Raw genomic sequence first — 21,989 nt, forward strand, 5'->3', positions numbered from 1 at the left:
GATACCATCATCCCCAAAATCAATCCCAAGCTTCCTTTTGTGGTATTGAACCTTCTGAAAAAATTTCATAAAGATCTATTCACTTCAACTAAAGTTATTATCCGGAAACCGACGCAGACATCATACGATCCCAAAAAAAATTTGGGGTCGTATAAAAATAGTTATAAAATGTACTTAATGCATTCTTTTTTTTCTATGACTACTGGAAGATCTCTCGACATTTCAATTAGTAGTTTTCCTGCAAGCTTTGGTTTCATTAACCAATAAATGAATTTAAATTTATTTAGTTTTTTAGGAAAATCTGTAAGAATGTGTCAGCTAGTCTCATAAGAAACTTACTCAGTAATAGTTAGCTGTGGATTGAACTGAAGACTATCCCTAACAGACTGACTGTATTGTGACAATCGTTTTTCCAATGTATAATCTAGTCCTCTCTTTTTATCAGGTGTGGCTGGTATATCCAATAGTTGTATAGAATGTTTATTCTCACTCGGGCGGCTGTCAGATTCTTGATTCTTTGCCTTTTTGTAACATCTCCCACTAAAAAGAAAAAAAATTAACAAAATTATTTAAATCTAAGATTTATTAAAAAAATGGAGAGGTCCTTTAAACCTGACAAAATCAAACACTTTACTTTATTAATCAACAGAACCAAAGAAACATGATCAAAATAATGAATTTGAGATATCACAAAACTTTATAAATATAAAAAAAAGAAGACGTGGTATGATTGCCAATGAGACAACTATAGGTCACCATACGGCCTTCAACAATGAGCAAAGCCCATACCGCATAGTCAGCTATAAAAGGCGCCTCTTTTGAATGTTTTTGTGTTAGTCCAAAGTTAAGAGCCTGGTCAGTGCTCTTCTTATATCATAGCTGGTTCTATTGTACCATTTAGGTATATTGGTATTATGACAGAGCTTTACCTTTTATTGTTTTGGTACATTGTGTAGTCCCTGTTAAATTTACTCAATACAATTCGTTCTGGGCATCTAAAGCTTGACATTTTGCGTAGCATGCATCATTTATTTTTGAGGACCAGATGTTGAAAATTTGTGTTCGTGTAAATTGTTTGCAGTCTCGTTGATTAATACCCCACATTTGGTTATATATTTTTTATATTTATTGTATTGATCATAATCATAAGGTCCCCGTTTCCTACGCCTTGTGGTTCACATGTAGAAAAAAGTACAATAATTGAACATGTGATTTCTCAAAAAAATACCAGGATATTAGTAAAAAATGTTTATCATAATTTGCTGAAAAGAAAGATTTTCTTAAAAAAATATCTAAATCTTATAATATAAAATTGTGATCATTTACCACAATTCTGTGCAGGTATTTATAATCTATCAATACTTGCCTCTTTGAAAATTCTTGTTTTATAAAAATTCCAATAATTTGACTATTGAAAATTTTTGAAATTGTGGTGTACTTTTAGATTTTGAGTGTATTTATAGATGGTGTAGTGAGATTTCTGATGTATGTCATACATGTGAAAAGAAAAATATCCCTTACCAACAAAGAATACAGTAATTATCCAAGACACCTTTCAACACATTTTTCATTTCATTCACAGTTTTTACAATTCATAATTTTGAAGAAAATCCTCAAAAAACTTGAAAGTGATAAATTTAAGTCAGGAAAACCATTCATATGTCATATCCTAAAGAACGTGGAAAAAGTTATTTATAAAATATACAACAATACCACATCTTATCGTCTCATTATCCCCTTACATGATATTAAACAAGTACCGCCTAATGTGTGAGTAAGCTTCCTGTACAATATCACCAGACAATTTAATCTAATCAAAATTAATTTATATTTATATAAAATGTAATTGAAAGTAATTGAATTCTTGACCTAGCTTTCACTATATCAAGAAGTGATTCATTTTTCAGGTCATGCTCTTTCAGGTTATTTATAGGTCAATGTGACTTGATTATTTAGTAAAATCATCATTTCATTTGTTCATGTATGACTAACTTAAGAGAAAAAGTGCAAATGCTATCACAACCAATTATAAAGGAGATTATTGGCAAAAACTTTAAAGGGCAATCTATCAAAATGATTATTTTTTTTTCTATTTAGAGAGTATTAAAATTAAAGTTACTATTTTTTTTTTCACCATGTTTTGATATAGTTGTATGTATATCCTGCATTTATCATCTTTTTTCTTAACACAAGGTCAAAGTGCTGCTACATTACCCTCCTAAATTATTAAAACTTATCATATTGCATTTACCATACTATCTTAGTATAAATTAAATACACCCAATAATGGCAATCAGGGTTAAGGGCTTATAGTTTTATTTAGTTCTTACATTTCAGTTTGGATGTGCTATCACGGCCTATCTAAAGTCATTTGTCAGCAGTTCTGATCTAATGAGTATTTCTACTTTCATCATGTTCATTAAGATTTACATCCATTATAATGGTCACAAAGGTTTCCTTATATAATGTTTGTCTTTAAAATACTGAATTATGCTACTTTAAAAATTAAGTTTCAACCAATATTGGAAACAATTTTGTCACAACTTTATATACATCTTCAATCTGAACATTCATTTTTAACTGAATTGCTTCCTCTGGTTATAGATGCAATTACGTTCAAATGCTGAAAGTCCTTACAATAAATTATTGGCTCAGATTATCGGCCTAAAAAAAATCTCTCAACTCTGCCTTTTTGTACTAAATGTAGTCCAATTATGAAAGAGTATTATTTTAAGACCTTGACAATTTATATAACTGAAGTCTTATGTCTGCTAGTTGATTGATCAGCTGTTAATGAAAATGATTTAGATTCAAACTTTGGTAGCCTATTTTATTTCCTGACTATCAAAAACCCTCTAAAAAAGTTCAAAAGCTTCTTATAGTCCCGTGATACATCATCAAAATGATTCATATATAAAACTTCCAATAAAACAAAATTAAATAGTTAAATTTCAGTTTACACCTAGATACCAATGCATTTAACAAAACTTTAAAAATTCTTCAAAACTCTTGTCAAAAATACATTGAATAGCAAAAGTCAATTTATAAGTGTGTTAGATAATATTACAGGTGGGTTTACCCTTAATTTTAATCAACAATTTTGAGCATGTTATTTTTAATAATAATATCATTTTAAGTTCTTCAAACTTCCTAAAGACATAAAAGTCTAGAAATTCCCCTTTATTCCAGTCTTATTTTATACAAATTGCAAATCTTAGTGGTCTGCATGTATCATTACATTAGCTTTCTCTTATTGCTTATTGGCTGAAATATTTCAAACAGCATAAATGATGTTAAAATGCAAATGTATTAAACTATAAATTTTGAAATTACCAGAAAAGCTTAGATCTTTCTACCAAACCATAAGCGTCACCATCACCAATGTAACTACGACAACTTATACACTGGAAACACTCAGGGTGGTAACGATGCTCACCAGCTACCTGTAATATACAATTAATTACTTTAATTAACTAATTACAATTATCATTTGTTAATATGCAAAAAATTAATCAATTATGACATATGAACATGTGTGGAAATATCTGTGTACTATATATTATCTATAATTTTGAAATTGTACCTTCAAGGCCATTAAGTGGATTGACAGGATGTGTGGATATTAACTTCTGATACTTGTTAAAGACACAATTGACAAGATTTGTCTGACAAAAGATTTATTTACTACAAAATCAAAATAAAGTGTTACATTAACCTTTCAAGGGCAATTAGTAGAAATGAAAACAATTAAATCAGTTACACAATATGACATTTCAGATTTTCATATTCATGATCCTTCATAATAATTTTATATATATATTATTTCACTGATGGCAAAATATAAAAATATTACCACAGATCAAGGGAGATAAGCAGGAAAGTCATTGAAACTGCACATGTAAACAATTCAATGTAACCAAATCAAGGCTTAACAGCCATATTAAAACCAACAACATATATAAATGTTGAACAGTATTCTTGAAATTGGCCAATTCTATTTTCATTATCAAAAGAGTGGTTCTACACACAAACTCAAAAGTTAGTTATATATGGAATGCATTCATGTAAAGATCTACAGTAAATCATATCAGCTTAACAGTTTTATATGTCATATATTATCAATTTCAATAATTGCAATATTTTTTTAAAAGATTTATGCAATATTAAAGCTGAACCATCTGCAAGAAAATTGCAAGAAAATAACTTAGTACTTGTGTATAAGTTTACTTGTGAATCTTATAATAACCTTAAAATCTGATAGAAATCAACATGTAAAGGAAATTTCAAGTATTATACTCACCAGGTCACCTCAAATAACAACACCAATACACAAAAGAAAATTCCCCAATTGAAACATTTACAAATACCACATCCTGCAGGAAAGGGGTGTCACTCTAGGTACCTGTCCAGTCTAGTCTTGACCAACCAATTAATGATCTTTTAATTAGCATGTATTCTTGACAATGACAGATTGTTATATAATTAAATCAATTGTTTAATGATATTGATTCCCCAGAAGTACATGTATTTTCACACATACTTTAATAGTAAATTACTGAATTATGATATAATTATCCCTTTCATGAAATAATACACAATGATAGTATGGGACTTTATATCTATGTTTTATCTACTTAATAAATGTCTTAAAAAACTGTTCTTATAAAATTTAAGATTATTGCTTCTACACCTTTAAAAGTTATATACAAAGAGAGGAACCAAATCTGTCTAATTTAACACCTTTTGATTAAAATTTATAAGGCATAATTAGTTAGGACACTTCTCTTGCATGTTTTATGTTATTTTAGTGTTTTATTTATAGGAACTGAATCCCTACCTATAGCCAGGGGGTTCGTCTGAACCCCCCCTTGAAATCAACAAGAGTGCACACACTGAAATGTCTCACCTTCTATACTAATCATTGATATTATGTTGATAGTCCAAAGTAAAAAGCTAAGCTTTATTACAACTGTCACATAAACTTAACATTAACCAAGATAACTAAACAAAGACCAATGAACCTTGAAAATTAGGTCAAGGTCAGATAAACCATGCCAGGCAGACATGTACAGCTAACAATGCTTCTATAAAACATATGTAGTTGACCCATTACTTAAAGTTAAAGAAAAATAGACCAAAACACAAAAACTTAACACTGTGCAATGAACCGTGAAAATGAGGTCACGGTCAAATAAAACCTGCGCGACTGACATAAAGATCATAAAATATTTCCATACACCAAATATAGTTGACCTATGGCATATAGTATTAGATAAAAAGACCAAAACTCAAAAACTTAACTTTGACCACTGAACCATGAATATGAGGTCAAGGTCACATGACATCTGCCCGCTAGACATGTACACCTTACAATCATTCCAAACAACAAATATAGTAGACCTATTGCATATAGTATGAGAAAAACAGACCAAAACACAAAAATTTAACTAAAACCACTGAACCATGAAAATGAGGTCAAGGTCAGATGACACCTGCCAGTTGGACATGTACACCTTACAGTCCTTCCATACACTGAATATACTAGCCCTATTGCTTATAGTATCTGAGATATGGACTTGACCACCAAAACTTAACCTTGTTCACTGATCCATGAAATGAGGTCAAGGTCAAGTGAAAACTGTCTGACAGACATGAGGACCTTGCAAGGTACGCACATATCAAATATAGTTATCCTATTACTTATAATAAGAGAGAATTCAACATTACAAAAAATTTGAACTTTTTTTTCAAGTGGTCACTGAACCATGAAAATGAGGTCAAGGACATTGGACATGTGACTGATGGAAACTTCGTAACATGAAGCATCTATATACAAAGTATGAAGCATCCAGGTCTTCCACCTTCTAAAATATAAAGCTTTTAAGAAGTGAGCTAACACCGCCGCCGCCGCCGTAGCCGCCGCCGCCGGATCACTATCCCTATGTCGAGCTTTCTGCAACAAAAGTTGCAGGCTCGACAAAAAAGCACTGTTAAAGTCAATGTTTTATTCAAATTGTGACTGTTAAAGTCGAGTTCATGAGTCAAACGAACTCCCCCTTGGAAATTCCTGGCAACACCAATTTCTCCAGGACACAACAAATACTTAGCCTTTTTCTTTAACTATTAAAGTGCTCAAAACTAAAAGATTCATTATTAGTTGCTAATGAGCTCCCAGAGATATTTTGCAAATATATATATGCAAAAATTGTCTCAATAAAAAGGGCTTTTTTTTGGTTGAGAGATAAATCTAATATCTATATTTTTTTATCAGAATTAACTAAAATCATGCTGAATATCTTTAAAAAAAAATAAGCAGAAAAAACTAACCTGAAATCAGTTCTCCAGTTTTGAAATTTTGGAACAGTTTCGAAATTAATTTAAACATAAATCTCACACAAACATCCTGTCTGTATACTATATACTATATGAAATTTGACAGTTACAGAATAATTAGGCATACATTACCAATAATTATGTGGGAGTAACTAAATAGGTTGTATATTTAGGTATTTTATCTATATTTAGCTATTGTTTATATAAACTGTTTATGTCAAGACTGCCTTGTACAGTTTTTTTGCAATTATAATTATATATCATGATTATGGAAATTCTTGTTTTTTGAGTTTTAGACCTGAATTTCCTATTGCAGACTACAAATGGTTTGAAAAGCAAATTAAGGAAGGATTTTGGAAGGTAGATTATGTAGAGTTACAGAAGATTGATCAAATCAGAAACGATTGCCCCTGGTAGTCAAGTTGTTTGATCTGATGAGGATAGTATGAAAGGGTCCCATCTGAAATATTGCCAGCCAATTTTTTTTCTCATTGGGATGCACTGGAATCAAATGAGATGAAAATTAGATTTTGAAGGGGAAATGTGTGCCACAAATGTTCCATTCTTGCCAATCAACCTAAGTCTATTAAAGATTGATCGTCTTTAGAGAGCTTCACAAATACAAATCAAGTTGCTAGTAGTTGCTGATTGCCATTTTCCTTAGTTTCTTCTGTTACCTATTATGACACCATCCTCATTAAGGCTTCCTCTTTAAACTAAATTTTACTGTGCATATTTCTGAGTGTTTTATTATTTTACATTGGCTATGAGTTTAGTGTGACAGCCATTTTTACTGAAATAGTACATATTTTTGTCCAAAGGGCAGCTGAAATCAGCATCTGAGTGCTTGCTTTCTTGCTATGTCGAAGACCAATTTGTGGCCTTGAACTCTTATTTGCTCCTTGCCCCGGTTTGGTTTGATGTCTCTTTGACACATTCCCCATCTTCTTTCCCAATTCTATTGTATTTTACCACCTTGTATGACCAACAACTTTGGTCAATGCCATATATAATAATTATGATTCAAAAAGGAAGGAGAAACTGAAAGTGTTTGGTTAATTTTTTAAATTTCTAATTTATTTTTCCTGACTGATTTACTAAAGTATTTCTATTTTAGTATCAACAAAACAATGCAAATAAAGAAAACATCCTTGTTAGATATATATCTGTAATAAAATGAATGTAGATTGGAAAACCCTAGAGATCTTTATACAAAATGAATTTGAGGATTATCGTCAAAAGTTATATGTTCAAGTACAGTCAAATTAATCTTTTGGTGAAATTTTCTGTAAAATACCATGGTAACCATAATCTCAATACATTTTATATCAATTTACCAAGATCGGAGATACACATGAGTATATATTCAGATAGTGCTAAAACATCACCTGCCTTCTTCAGGAAAAAACATAAAAGTTGATAATCAAGTTAATTATGCATCAGATAATTTAGAAAACTTCCAACTTGATAATGCATCAGTATTTTCTCTTGATAAAAAAAAGTATTATGAAAATTGATTCAGTAATTTTAGTGGAAAGTGAACCAGAGGCACTTAAGAGTGTGCATTGCTCGCCTAGGAATACATGGTATATAGTGGACTACCGGTAGAGTATAGATATAATGACAAAGATCTTTTTGGTTAATCTGGTAATGCTGAATCTTTTCTTCTATAGTTTCCCTCTTTTTTTCAGTTTTTGCCTAAAACACAAATCATCTGATCATTTAAGGGCAAAGTGTCCTGCCAATCTTTTGTGCTACAGTGTCTTGTCGAGATTTTTGCACTTTAAAGTGTCCTGCCAATCGTTTTTGCTATTTAAAGTCTAGTTTATTGTTTATTGCTATGTAAAGTGTTTGTTGATGGATTTTGCTGTTTATTATGTCTTGAAGATTGTTTTTGCTATTTAAAGTGTCTTTCTGTTTGTCAGGACACAAACCTAGTACTTTGTAAAACCAGATTTGGTATGATTGCTAATGAGACAACTTTCAAGCTATTACTCGGCCACCTCTATCACAGTCCTATTAGATGCTAAATACCTGTCCTGTAAATCAACATGCCTTGCTTATAGTTCTCTTGTCATAGACAACTTATAATGACTTGCTCAGTTACCTACATTATTCTTTTGTGTATTTGAACAGCAATTAAATACAGGCCTTTAACCAGCCCATGCCTAATCCAAGAGTACTTTGTCAAAGATTTTAACTTACCATGCTTACCATCTATAGTACTTTTAGCAACAACTTACATTGACATTCCAAGATGTCATCACAAAACATCCAAATACAGAACTTTTACTCTTGATGCATAATCCATAGTCCTTTGGCCAACACTCAAACTTACCATAACTGGTCCAGTGATCACCAGACCACATCTATTGCAGGCCTCTCCATATATGTCCCAGTAGTCCTTTTTACAGTATAATTTTCCATCTTTCTCAAAGTACCAAGTAGTCAAACATTTGTCACATTTTGTGCACCTAAGATTATAAAACATATTCATACTTAAACCACTGCATTCAAATATGTTGTAGATTTATATAAATATTTTGGCCTGAGGATAAAAAGATACAATTCTTAACCGATATTGTTGTACAATATTATCTGTGGACAAATCAGCTAATTTTCGTTGTTTTGTGACATAAATTGGTCCTCATGTCAAAATATAATTGTTCTCACACTTTTGGCTGTTAGTCATCCACATTTGAACAATACTGAGTATATATGTTGTCATTTGTATATAATAATGGACAATTGATAAATATGATTTAATCATAAGTGGTAATTTCCTCAAAAATTAACCCTGCTGATCAAACAATCTTTTATGCAGCCTATTAAAGGTTACAGTGCAATAGCTTTAACTCAAGTACTATATATATATTCAGATATTAATGCATGATTATTGCAAATCGCAGGTTACTGGTAAGGACGCAAGGTCTTATCAATTGTAAATATTTTGTGAAAGAAAATCCAACACTTTTTTAAATGCATTTTTTTTTAAATATTGGAACCAAGCACTGTCATATTTTTTGCATTAATATAAACATCCAAATAATTTCTGAATTAACAATGTATGCTTTTCAATAGAATCAGTTCTGAGAATCAGTTATTAAAACAGAAGTTAAATATCACATGCATAAATCATATTTTGAAAAAGAATTATATTTTTTATTTCCAAATAGATTGCCAAGTTCAATACATACATATTTCAAGAAACCACATTCAAACAAACATTTACAAGGCCTGCTTATGCAATGATTAAAGAGGAAAAAACATGACTTCTTTAGAATTCACCCACCTATTTCCTATCAATAATTCAGTAATGACATCATTATTTAAAACACAAAACATTGAAGTAGTGTTTCCGGATTAACAATGTGCATACTTTGCACCACCCATGCATGCATGTCGAACTGAAGTGCAGATGGAATTTAATACAATGATACAACAGATATTCTTTTGTAGCTTAATGTTCATTCAAATAGTATATTGTACTTGTCTATAACTCTTCATTTATATTCAGACTGTTTATCAAGTGGATAAATATCTTTTTACTTAGTTTTGGACAGACTGAGAGGTTTATTTCATCCAAATAATGATACAAGATAAAGAAAGTCCAATAAAAATAACATTTAGTAGAAAATCTAGGTTGTTATCTTTCCAATAAAATACTAAATTTATGGTAAATCAAATACATTTATCATATAGGTTTTAGAAACAGTCCCCAGTACAGATATTATGCATACAACTTTCTAAATTCCTTTAAGGTTACATATGTATGTAAATACATTGTAATAAGATTTTGTTTGCTGATTATTTTTAAATTTTTTAAATATTTATTATAATTTTGAGATTCACAATACTTCATAAATGTTTTAAAGGACAAGTTTGACTTTGACTAAAATATGGCCTAGAATTTCAACTTTATCATAAATTAGAAATTAGAAGGTAAATGAATATATTTCAAAAACTGCCAAGCAAAAATAGGTTTTTTCATAAAAGTGCATCATAAATGTAGGCTTCAAAGTCAGCACATTTTTTGGAGCTCAGGACTGAGTTATTGAAAAACTTTTTTGATGTGGTCCATCTTCCAGATTTAAATTTAAAACTTAAGGAAACCTTGGCTTCAACCTTCAATTCAAAATGTTCTGTAACCAAAAAGAGCCACTAGTTTATATCATAATTTTCATGTACCTATGACAATGTATGACAAAATTAGTAATAAAAACTATTTTGCTAATTTATTTCTTATACTTTATCATTGGTATGATGTTACAGGACTATACCATTGATGCTTAAATACATGAATAATATGTGTAAAGGTCACCTTGAATCTACTTTTAATAGTTAAATTTGATTTTCCCCATGGGCTTTATAAATCACAATCAAATTATCAAACATAGGAATAACAAAAACTCATTTACAGAAAGATTTATCCAAAATAATCTCAAATTGATTTTCTAACTGAAAAATCCAAATCAGACTTTCATTTAAACATTTCAAAAACAATGAATAATAATAACATATATATGTGTCAACTAGTAATGTCCAGTGGCAACTATTCCATATGATATCAAGGACAAGAATTAAATATTGTTTACCATCATAATCATAATTACAAGTACACACCCGTGATATCGCTGGTCCGTAACTGAATTAAAGTATACAACTATGCATAAGCCTTATTTTAGTAATTGCATGGTATTGTTATCTGATAAAGTCATGTCGATTATAAGATACACAGTTTTCTCTGCTTTCAAATCTTTCTGTTTGAACCCATCGACCTGGAACTTGTCAATTATTGGTAATATTAATTATTTGGAAAACAAAAGGTCCCGGCTATCCAGGAATGGAGTATTTTTAAATCAACATCATTGTCCCATATTAGTTATCTTAGAAAGTCTTGCTGATTGCTGAATAAAACTACAATAGGGAAAAATTTGACAAAGATTGAATTTAGTAGTGTCGTCGGCCCTTTGATTATGACCCATGTATATAGCAAAATCCTAAATACACCGTTTGGTGGTGCGCCTGTCAAATGCGGAAAGTACCCTTTGATTATGACCCGTGTATATAGCAAAATCCTAAATACACCGTTTGGTGGTGCGCCTGTCAAATGCGGAACGTACAGATAAGGTAATAGGTAACAGGTGAATATATTATTGGTATCGGTATCGGATTCGACCCGGAACTTGTTAATTATTGGCAATATTAATTATGTGGAAAATAAAAGGGTCTGGAGTGGTGTAATTTTTAATCTACACCATTGTCCTATATTAGCTATATATAGAGTTGAATTCTTTGATTTGTCGTTTTTACCCGATGACAACTGACAAATTGGACCTCGTAATTTTAGTAATATAGATATACATGATATTAAAACATGAACAAACAATTACTTGAAGTAGTAAATCTATATTTTGATCTTTAATAAAATATACTTAATTGTTACATATATATTATGGCTTCGCTCTCACCCCATATGGAATTTACTGACCCCATATATACTGAGGTCACTAGCACACTATGTAACTAATAATATATGTCAATGAAATCTACTCTATAAAGTAAGCTTAACACAAAATATCAAAATATGTTAATCAGTTAATAAAAAGGTGACTTAAGTATCAATACAGGTGTGACTTTTAACATAAATAGAAGGTAAACAATAATTTGTAGTAGGTAATGAGTCAATGTTTACAGTATATAATTTCTGTGATAACTTTATCAATGGGAAGTTTACATGGTAAATATATATACTAAAATATGAGTTTGATGGTCAGTAGTACAATACCCTGCATTTCACCTTTTATTAATTACATGTACTAGACAATTTATCTAAGGTCACATTAGGGTGAAACCATAGGTATTTCTTTCTTTTTTTTATTTATTACTTAAATTTTTCAGGCACCTGTTTCAAGCATTTTTTACCTATATCTTTGATTTTTTTTAACAAGTGCATTCAATATTTTAGTATAAATTTGGGTAATGAAAGGTTTTTGGTTTTTTTTATACATTCAAGGTTAATTTAGGGTTGAACTGATAGGATGTTTCTTTTTTATTTGTTACATATATCTTAGGTTACTCAGGTTAAACCATAAGGTTTATCTTTTATATGGAAATATCTGACATTTTTATGGACAATATATTTTACCACAAACCACAATTTATTTAACCAATCTTCAAACAAAATCTCTCCTGTGGATTTGTAATATGCCTCATTACCTATGTACAGTAGAGATTTTGTCTGTATTAAACTTCCTTAAACATCTAGATTGAATACATGTCCCATTTATATGAAAAAATAGGAAGGCACATATCAGGAACTTTGGCAGTGGTTGTGCATGTATGTCTTTTCCAGATATTTTTTGTCATTTAGGAAACTGTTGACAACATATCTACATTTGTAGGAAGTCACCTTTGGTTTATTCAAAGCTGTCCAAGACTCAGAGTGGTAAAAGAGATTTGATCACTTTTTGTATCAAAATACTTTATTCTTGAAGACATTATGTTGACCTAGCTATGTATAAAGTCATTTTTTAAGTCTCTGTTTGCTGTCACATTAAGAAACTGAGGTCTCTGTACTTTAAACTGTAATGTAACTGCTTAATAAAGAATTCAGACCTGAAGGTGCACATAAAAAAGAAATGGATCCAATTTCATAAAGATGGTAAATGTGCATCATTCTATATTTCAAACATCCATCATTTTTTTCAGTCATTTACAAAAGCAGATTTTTGCTGTATATAAAACTAAAGTTCTATTCAAAATTTGAAAAAAATACCATAAAACAAGTTCATGAAAGCCATAAAGTCTATTCCCATAAATTTGAAAATCAACAGCATATATACAACATATTAAATTGAACATGTGAAACTTTTAATCCTGTATGACTAAACTATAAAAAGAAATATTTCCTTCCTCTACGTTAACTTTTTAGTCTGTGAGGCCAGTGAATCATATAATTCATTTAAAAATAATATCCCTTAGCGGCCCTGAAACAAAATAAGACAACTCATCAATCTAATATTTTCATAACCAGTTTTGGCCCTCCAAAGAAATAAGACAGCTCATCATTTTGATACTTTCATAACCAGTTTTTAGGTATATACAGTTTACTATAAATTTAGTTGAGTGAAATGAGATGTTGTTTTGATTCTATGTTTTATTTAGACATGAAAACTTGTCTAAATTAAGTAACAAATTTTCCAAAGAAACAGTTTTGGAATATTGTGGGGAAAGTTTGTTCAATGCCTTCATTCTTCTGAATAACAGGAAAAAATAAAGAAGCAGCAAATTATTTTGGTTATTCAAATACCAATGGTCATTTGAATTTCATCTTACAGTAATACTGTGAACTTCACAAAAAAATTAAGACATCTGAAATTTGCATACCCAATTTAAAATTTACTAGAACTCACCTGTGAAATCGCGGGAAAGAGAGGTATGAAAACTGTAAAAAAAATTATAACTGGAGAATTTCAGGAAAGTATCATAAGTCAAAGGTACTTGGGGGAGTGGGCACATTTTTTTGCAAATACAATTTATTCATAGTTTATGTATGTAGTATACAGAATAATTCAGTGATCGCCGTGGATAGTAAACTTAATTGGAATTGATATATAGTAAAAAGCAAATACACTTTGTTCATAGTATATACATGATTATAGTATACAGAAAACAGAAAATAATTGTTCTACCCCAAGTACTTATGGAAATTATGTTTAATTCTAAAATAGGCCTAAAGGGCAGCGGAATTCTTTTATATTTCTCAAAAAGTCAGTCCAATATCTGTACGTCTTTATTTTCGTTTTCTTCCCAAAATAACCGAAACTGAAATACTTAAAGCAAGGATGATAAATGATTATTACTGGAAAATTTCAGGAAACGGAAGGTATCAAAAGTTATGAGTACTTAATGGGTACAGGACAATTGTTTTTTAACCCCTCCACTTTTTTCCCCAAAATTCCCACTATTTGGTTTTCTAATTATTTCAATATGAACATACGTTTAGTATATTATGCATGAACATTAAATTACTATAAATAAAGTGTCTTTGCTTTTTACTTTCAATTCTCAGTTTATTAAATAATTCACGGCGGTCATCGATATATTATTGAGACCCTCTCTATTTAATATACTTAGTGACCCGATGAATTTTTGTAAAAGATTTTATGACTGTACACTTTCAGGAAAGGTATCAAAAGTCATAGGTACATTGGGATATGACAATTGTTTTTCTAGCCCATCTCCTCTTTTTTTCCCACCAAAATTCCCATTTGGTTTGTTTTCAATTAACTAAATAAAGTTAGCGTTTATATGTATTTTATTATAAACATTCATAACTATACATAAAAGTGTATTTTCTTTTTACTATAGATCAATTCACAGTTTACTAATTGATATACAGCGGTCATTGACATATTATATCCTCTCTATTTAATAAACTCTGTGCCCGCCCTGGATAGTTAACTTGAAAATAATAGCAGATAGCAAATACACTTTATTCATAGTATTTGTGTATTCAAAGTATGGAAAAACGCAAACAGGAAGTCTAGTCGGACTTAAAATTTCGTCCAATGACGGAAACAATATCCGGATGCATTTTTTTTCTATTTCTTCCAAAATATTAAACCCAAATTGAATGATCATAAGAATGCATGACAAATGCGACTATATGTCAGTACCTATAGGACACAGAGGCATGATGATGAATTCATTGTGGAAGGAAGAGAACAAGCGACACGTACACAAAATGAGGTCTTCTCGCTTAATAGTATAGATATTACATGTATTATAAGGCATGTCTAGAAAGCTAATCAAACAATAAATACCGCAATTAAAGTGCATGTAATTTATAGATATCTTTATAAAAATTGATGTACTTGTATATATTGTTACTCCTTATTTGTCTGCATGTGTTCTTAACCTCACCACAACGGAAAGGTGAAGTTAACTTAAAGCCTTTTTAAAAATTACATACTAGCATCCTGTTATTTTTTCAGTTTTCAAGTGTCAATTAACGTGCAGTAGCTAATTTCTTAAAACAAGTAACTATATAAATTGATCCTATGTAACGTACCAAAAAGGTTCATGACTTTCAATTCTTATTCTCCTTAGATATTTTGTAAAAAGAGTCACAGACAGATTTCCTAACTAAACTATGATTTTACTGAACATATCAAATTATATCTTTTTAACTTTAATTGAGTTAGCATGTCAGAACATCAGGGTGAATAGTGAATGTACATGTACCATTATAATGTATGCAGAGAAACGTGTTAGCAGGGTTCAGTAACACAAGCGACTAAATATGTTATTGGGGACTTTTAGCAAAAATATTCACAGTGCTTTGTTATGTTATTTTTGGGATCCTTTCTTATCTTACACGGGCCCCTAGATTGAAAATGTTCAGTGTTTTTCCACAGTATGCCTGTTCAACTACATGTATGATCTCTGTAAGACAATAAATCAGCATTTTACAAACAGAACATTAAGTTTGGTAAACATTTTTTGATTGATTAAACTTGGAAAATTTGGTTATCCCTTTTTAATGTTGAATTAATTAACATCTTATCTGGACACAAGAGGAATTTACAGCCAGACATTTGATGCGGATACTACTCTTTTGTTAAAGTCAATATAATGACCTCTAACTATTATTCTGTTTCTGCAGGGTAGCTGTCACATTCTAAATAAAAACCATATCTTTTATCCATAAATATAAATAATTAACTTACTTGTGGTTTAATAACATGGTTATTGATGAATGAAAGTTGAGTGTACAAAATTATCTATATACTCCTATAAATCAAATATTATGTACAAGATATAAATTTTATTTTTATGATGTGTCCATTTGTTTATAGGTGGGAATGTGTTGATTTTAGATTGTATAACTGATATAGGTTTCCCACAAAGCATATCAATCAAATCTTTTTAATTCTTAATACACCATTAAATTTATTGTTTTAAAAACCTGATTATGCTGTTAAATTTTTATAGACTACATATATGTATCTGATACATTAAGTCAGTATGAAAATTATATAACACATATATATAAAAATACTTTCATTCAAAAAGTACCAAATTCAATGGACTATATATGCTTGATAAAAACTCACTATGACATACTTGATAAAAATTCATGAATTGTAATTATTTCCATTGTCTGCACATAGATCTAACAGATTATATAATGCATGTATGAAGTATAAGATAGGAATTTAAAACCTCACACATTGATAGCATTCCCCTAACCACAACAATTTAAATCAATGAACAAAAATCTTAACATTTAAAATATATACCTTTGACAAACAATATGCACAATATATATATAGTTATGTTCAATTAACTCTTACTCTCTGCAGGGTGTATCCAGCTATATAGGGAGATCCTATGCCAGGATAAAAGGGGGACTGTGTTCCAACTATATGTCCCCATTCAAATGCATTGATCATCAAAATAAAAGAAAAGAACTATATGGGAAAGGATAAACTTAAGCAAGCAATTATTCAAACTGCATTGGTATATACATTTACATGTATGTACTAGTATAAAGTGTATAGTATAGAAATCAGATTACAGTTTATTTTGCATGATAATCGTCCAAGATTATAATTATGATAAATGCACACATTATAATCTGAACTTTACGGTGACCAACGCCTAACCTGATTTAGACAGAATTGTTAGTCATTTTCTGCGTCAATTCATTTTAAAAATATATTAACCACAATTTTGTTTACATATTTATATAGATATATCTATATATATATATATAAATTAACAAAACCATTGTCAAAACATACAGTTAGCCCTTAAATGCAAATTTTTACTGTGTGGTCAAAAAGAATTTGAATTGTTATTAATAGTTAAATTTTCAATTTAAATAGATAAAAAATATTGTAATCTAAAATAATTTCTCATAACGGGTCTGACAATATCAAATTTTCTTAAAGACAATCATGAAAATACTTCAAATAATACATGAAGCTATAAAATAATTTCTTACCATTTAGAATATCCATTCTTATCTGGCTTCATTGTTGAAAAATTTTGAAATTCATTCAAAATAGCTTTCAAAATATTACGATCAAATCAGTACTGTAATACAGGTAAAATATACCTGTCTGTCTTTAAACGTCAGCAAAAAGTCTAATGACGGAACTCCTACTTCAAATTGGCGACACAACCACAATTATGTAAACATATAGTAAAACAATCAAAAACTGTTTATTTATTTAATTTGATATGTTCTGACTTTTACATACGTAGAGGAGCATGTTTTTAAAACTTTAATTTCTTAAAACACGTACAGCGTAAGAATGTTAATTATATCATGTATATTCTGTAGCAGGTGTCATAATGTTAAACAGGGTCTATTACAAGTATCCAATACTTAAATCTTTCAACTACATGTATGTGTATGTAGTAGGCATGATAGGTATACATGGCATATGAAGAGCTTATTTTTGTTTATCTCAGTTTCGGACCTGCCCAGGTGTAAATAAATAAATTTAAGTTATACAGTGTAATTAACCTCTGTAATCTGACACACAGGGGCTAGAAAAAAATGTCAGATTAAGCAGGATGTCGGAATACTCAGGTTTTTTCTGCAATGATAGGCATATTTTGGCAGTCTTCACGCTGAGTGGCAGCCCTGGCAGCCCAGGTTTGTAAAATTGCTCTCGGGCCTGTAAAAATCTACAGGCCAACAGAAACTAACTAAAAAATTTCAAAAATTGAGCTCCGGGCCTGTAGATTTAACAGTTCATCATGAAGACTGTTTTGGGACCATGAAAATGTGTTGGTTAAAGCAGGATGATGGAATACTCAGGTGTCAGATTAGGCAGGTTACACTGTGTATATATATATAATACAATATATATATATATATACAAAATGTATATATATATATATAATTATTTTCTGTGACTGTATATTACATTAATTTGTAGGATCCTTTACTATAGATAATTTAGCTGATCTGTAACAAAAACATCTTCATGCCTTATATATCATGTACTGTAGTACGCCGCTAGATTAAAACTGACGAGGAAAGGTAACACACGGCCAGCGAAAGCTCTTTTTTTGAGAGCCCAGTTGGTCGTGTGGTCTAGCGGGACAGCTGCAGTGCAGGCGATTTGGTGTCACGATATCACAGTAGCATGGGTTCGAATCCCGGTGAGGGAAGAACCATGCAAAAATTTGCGAAAGCAAATTTACAGATCTAACATTGTTGGGTTGATGTTTAGACGAGTTGTATATATATATATATATATATGAATATCTTGTTTTTGTTTATCTCAGTTTCAGACCTGGCCAGGTGTAAATAAATAAAAAGATTAAATTAATAATGGACTGGGTTATATCCATTTTGTACCCGACACACATTTAAAACTAACATAACAGGGAATTGTACAAACATAATTCACTATTGTTCATGTTGTTTACGACAATGAAAATACTTTTAACTAGGGATAGGTAGAAATTTGTGAACTCAACGTTTAAAATTTTCTCTGAAACACGACAAACTTGACCTACATGTACATGTTTATATATGTAAATATAGAGTAATCAAGAAAGATGCAAAACAAAATTCTTGGAAGCCAGTAATCAGTTGAAGATTTGTTTACATATATAATGAATCAATCTTCGTCAAAATGTTAAGAATACTAAATACTATTTACTTTGGGGAAAATAATTGTATATCTATTGATTCAGGCTAAACTTAAACTTATAATCCTCATAAGCAGGTCATAATAACAGGGTTTTCTCTGGTGGTCATCAATTTTTCTATTGCAAAAAAAAAAAACACAGGCAAAACTTTAAAGAATGTTACAAGTTTAAAATAGCAGTTTGGCTGCGTCCATCTTGTAATTTTTTTATGATAACAAATTAATAAAAAAAATCTGATCTGATATGAATAAAGATGCCATTTAAAAGAACCCATGATATTTATAAATTGAACAAATTTAAAGCACCTCAAAGACTTAAATCAACAGAATTAGATTTGAAAGTTACGGGTATCTGGTCCAGAAACTCAGTAGACTTTAAAAATGTTTCAAGAGAGTTGAAGTTTTTTAATGATCGATTGACATTGACAACACTTGAAAAAGCAAACAAAATGTTTATATTATTTGATATAAAAATCTTATCTATTTATGAAGTTTATAAGCTTTAATACAAAGTATAGTTACGTCAAGGAAAACATTCACTAAAGGTATGACATCTGTACAGTGACGTAAAAAAATATACAGGGAGCTTTAAATTATATCATCATGATCATTTGATTTATTGAATAATAAGGTCGATTTAAAGGTCAATTGTAATGAATAGGTGAATACCAGTTATACCTTGTTTAATGAGACCCCCTACAATCTATTACAATCAAACAGATAAAAGCCAGAATACTCCTAAGTAGTTATTAAAATCAAACCAGACTGGAACTGACTGGACTGAATGTGCATTGTACATGTATTGTCACTAACACACCATGTGCATACATGTATGTAATTATAACAATATATTTGCCATTTTACCATGTTTACAAATTATTTTTTAAAAGTGATCTCTCTAGGGCCATTTAGCATCAGATATCATGGTCATGTGAACGTTGTAGCTATGCAGTTTGAATACAATGTATAAAGCTACTATGTATCTGGACTGATTTACCAATAAATTTATTGTGTTATAGACATGATATACATTTAAAATGTACATCACAGTGGGAGATCCAGGGGGGGGGTCAGGGGGTTGGAACCCCCTTTTTTTTGGACGATCAATGCATTTGAATGGGAACATACGGTTGGAACCCCCTTTATCCTGGGTTTGGAACCCCCCTGTTTAAAATGACTGGATCCGCCCCTGCATCATGCGATAATTTCTAAATCAAGACCATACCTTTTGGCTAAAAAAGCAATGCCAGCTGCCTACCAAAATGTTATATGAATTAAGTGGGGAGATAATAATAAAATATATATTGATGTTTATTCATCAGACAAAAAAATAGTTAAGGGTTAGTTGGTCTTAAATATATTTTTATTCTTAATTTACAATGTATTTTTAGGTTAAAATCCGTAAAATTCACTGAGTCAAGTTTATAACATATGCAAACTCATACCTGTCAACCATACCATTTTGAGCAGGAGACTCCCGCTCAAATGGAGAAATTTTGGGAAATTTCCCGCTTGCCGGTACCCTCCTGAATATGCCTACATTCATGACATTTGTAGTATTATTGAATCAGGGTTCAGGAGTTTCTTGCTTCATTGAAGACCCATTGGTGGCCTTCAGCTGTTGTCTGCTCTACAATGTATGGTCGGGTTGTTGTCGTTTTGACACATTCCCCATTTACATTTTCAATTTTATGTAAAAAGTAAAATTAAAAAAATACTGAACTCCAAGGAAAATTCAAAAAGGAAAGTCCCCAATCAAATGGCAAAATGAAAAGTTCAAACACATCAAACGAATGGATAACAACTGTCATATTCCTGACTTGGTACAGGCATTTTCTAATGTAGAAATGGTGGATTGAACCTGGTTTTATAGCTAGCTAAACCTCTCACTTGTATGACAGTTGCATCAAATTCCATTATATTGTCACTGATGCGTGAACAAAACAAACAGACACAATAGGTAAAAATGTCAAAATAGGGGTACAGCAGTCAACATTGTGTTATCATCTTAATCACTATAAAAACAACAAATGTAACGAAGAAGCACAAAAAGGCATACATCAAATTTAACATCCTCATTTTGCTTATATTATACAATTTTGTTTATCTATGTAAAATGCACCCATGTAAGATGGTAAATCTTTATTTTTGATTCAGCACATTTGCAAACAACTTTTAAAATAAACGCTCTGATGAGCTTTCCACAGAATATAACAACAATACAAATATTTAGTACATGTATGTAATGATGTATTCAAAATTGTTGCCATCCATATCAAACAAGGAAGAAGATAATTTTGAAGACATCTTCATAAATACTTTTTAAATTCAAATTAACTTAGATAATTTAAATTTATTGATACTAAGATATGAAACAAATGAGGGTTACAAATGAGACCTTGTTTTCTCTAAATTCTGATACACTTAATTTGTGGTAACACATCAAGTTTACATTTACCTGAAGCAGGTTTGATGCCAATCGGAATTCAAAGCTTGTACGTAACATTCGCTCTCTATTCCTTTAGAACACTTAGCACAAATTCGTCCCTGCTCCCCGACAGAAGTCATTCTTCAGAAATGCAGTTCATGTCTATATTTAACTTATCGCATGAACAAAATCAGGTATTTTCTCGTTTACCTGGCGAGTCATCTTTCGACATTTTCGCCTTATCTGATCAAACCTCCACATTCGAGAACTGTTTAGTAAATTTGAATTATCTCCCCTCACCCGCTATTTTGAGAAACCGCAACCTCCGAATATGTATGTTTTTTTTTGTAGTACTAGTATTCATAATTATTGATTTTTAAATACACTTTAGAAACGAGTTGTTCAACTATCTTTATTATTGATTCTTTCAAATGTTAACATGTCCATTTATGAAGATCTAAGGCAGCCTTTATTTATTGATATGAGTTATCAACACTATTTTTAAAATATGTTTTTAAACTTTAAATTATCATTTATCTTGTAGACCC

General features: G+C 30.5%; 1 protein-coding gene across 4 annotated transcripts in view; it reads right to left on the bottom strand.

Annotated features, from left to right (window-relative positions):
• LOC143075508 (LIM domain kinase 2-like) overlaps window positions 1-21,701 on the bottom strand; it is a 34,078-nt gene extending 12,377 nt beyond the window's left edge. Inside the window, exons 1-5 of one of the 4 annotated variants that reach the window (XM_076250942.1) lie at window positions 21,472-21,559; window positions 20,459-20,643; window positions 8,672-8,807; window positions 3,334-3,443; window positions 340-540 (exon numbers count right to left, since the gene is read on the bottom strand). In XM_076250942.1, coding sequence (XP_076107057.1) covers window positions 340-540; window positions 3,334-3,443; window positions 8,672-8,807; window positions 20,459-20,559 — 548 coding nt within the window. In that variant the 5' untranslated portion in view covers window positions 20,560-20,643; window positions 21,472-21,559. Of the gene's footprint in view, window positions 1-339; window positions 541-1,521; window positions 1,662-3,333; window positions 3,444-8,671; window positions 8,808-17,347; window positions 17,495-20,458; window positions 20,644-21,471 lie in introns of those variants that run through there. The other 3 variants (XM_076250941.1, XM_076250943.1, XM_076250944.1) reach the window with 3 other exon arrangements.
• Window positions 21,702-21,989: the final 288 nt, after the last annotated feature.

This window comes from Mytilus galloprovincialis, chromosome 5, assembly GCF_965363235.1.
Source record: "Mytilus galloprovincialis chromosome 5, xbMytGall1.hap1.1, whole genome shotgun sequence".
NCBI classification, from domain to species: Eukaryota; Metazoa; Mollusca; class Bivalvia; order Mytilida; family Mytilidae; genus Mytilus; species Mytilus galloprovincialis.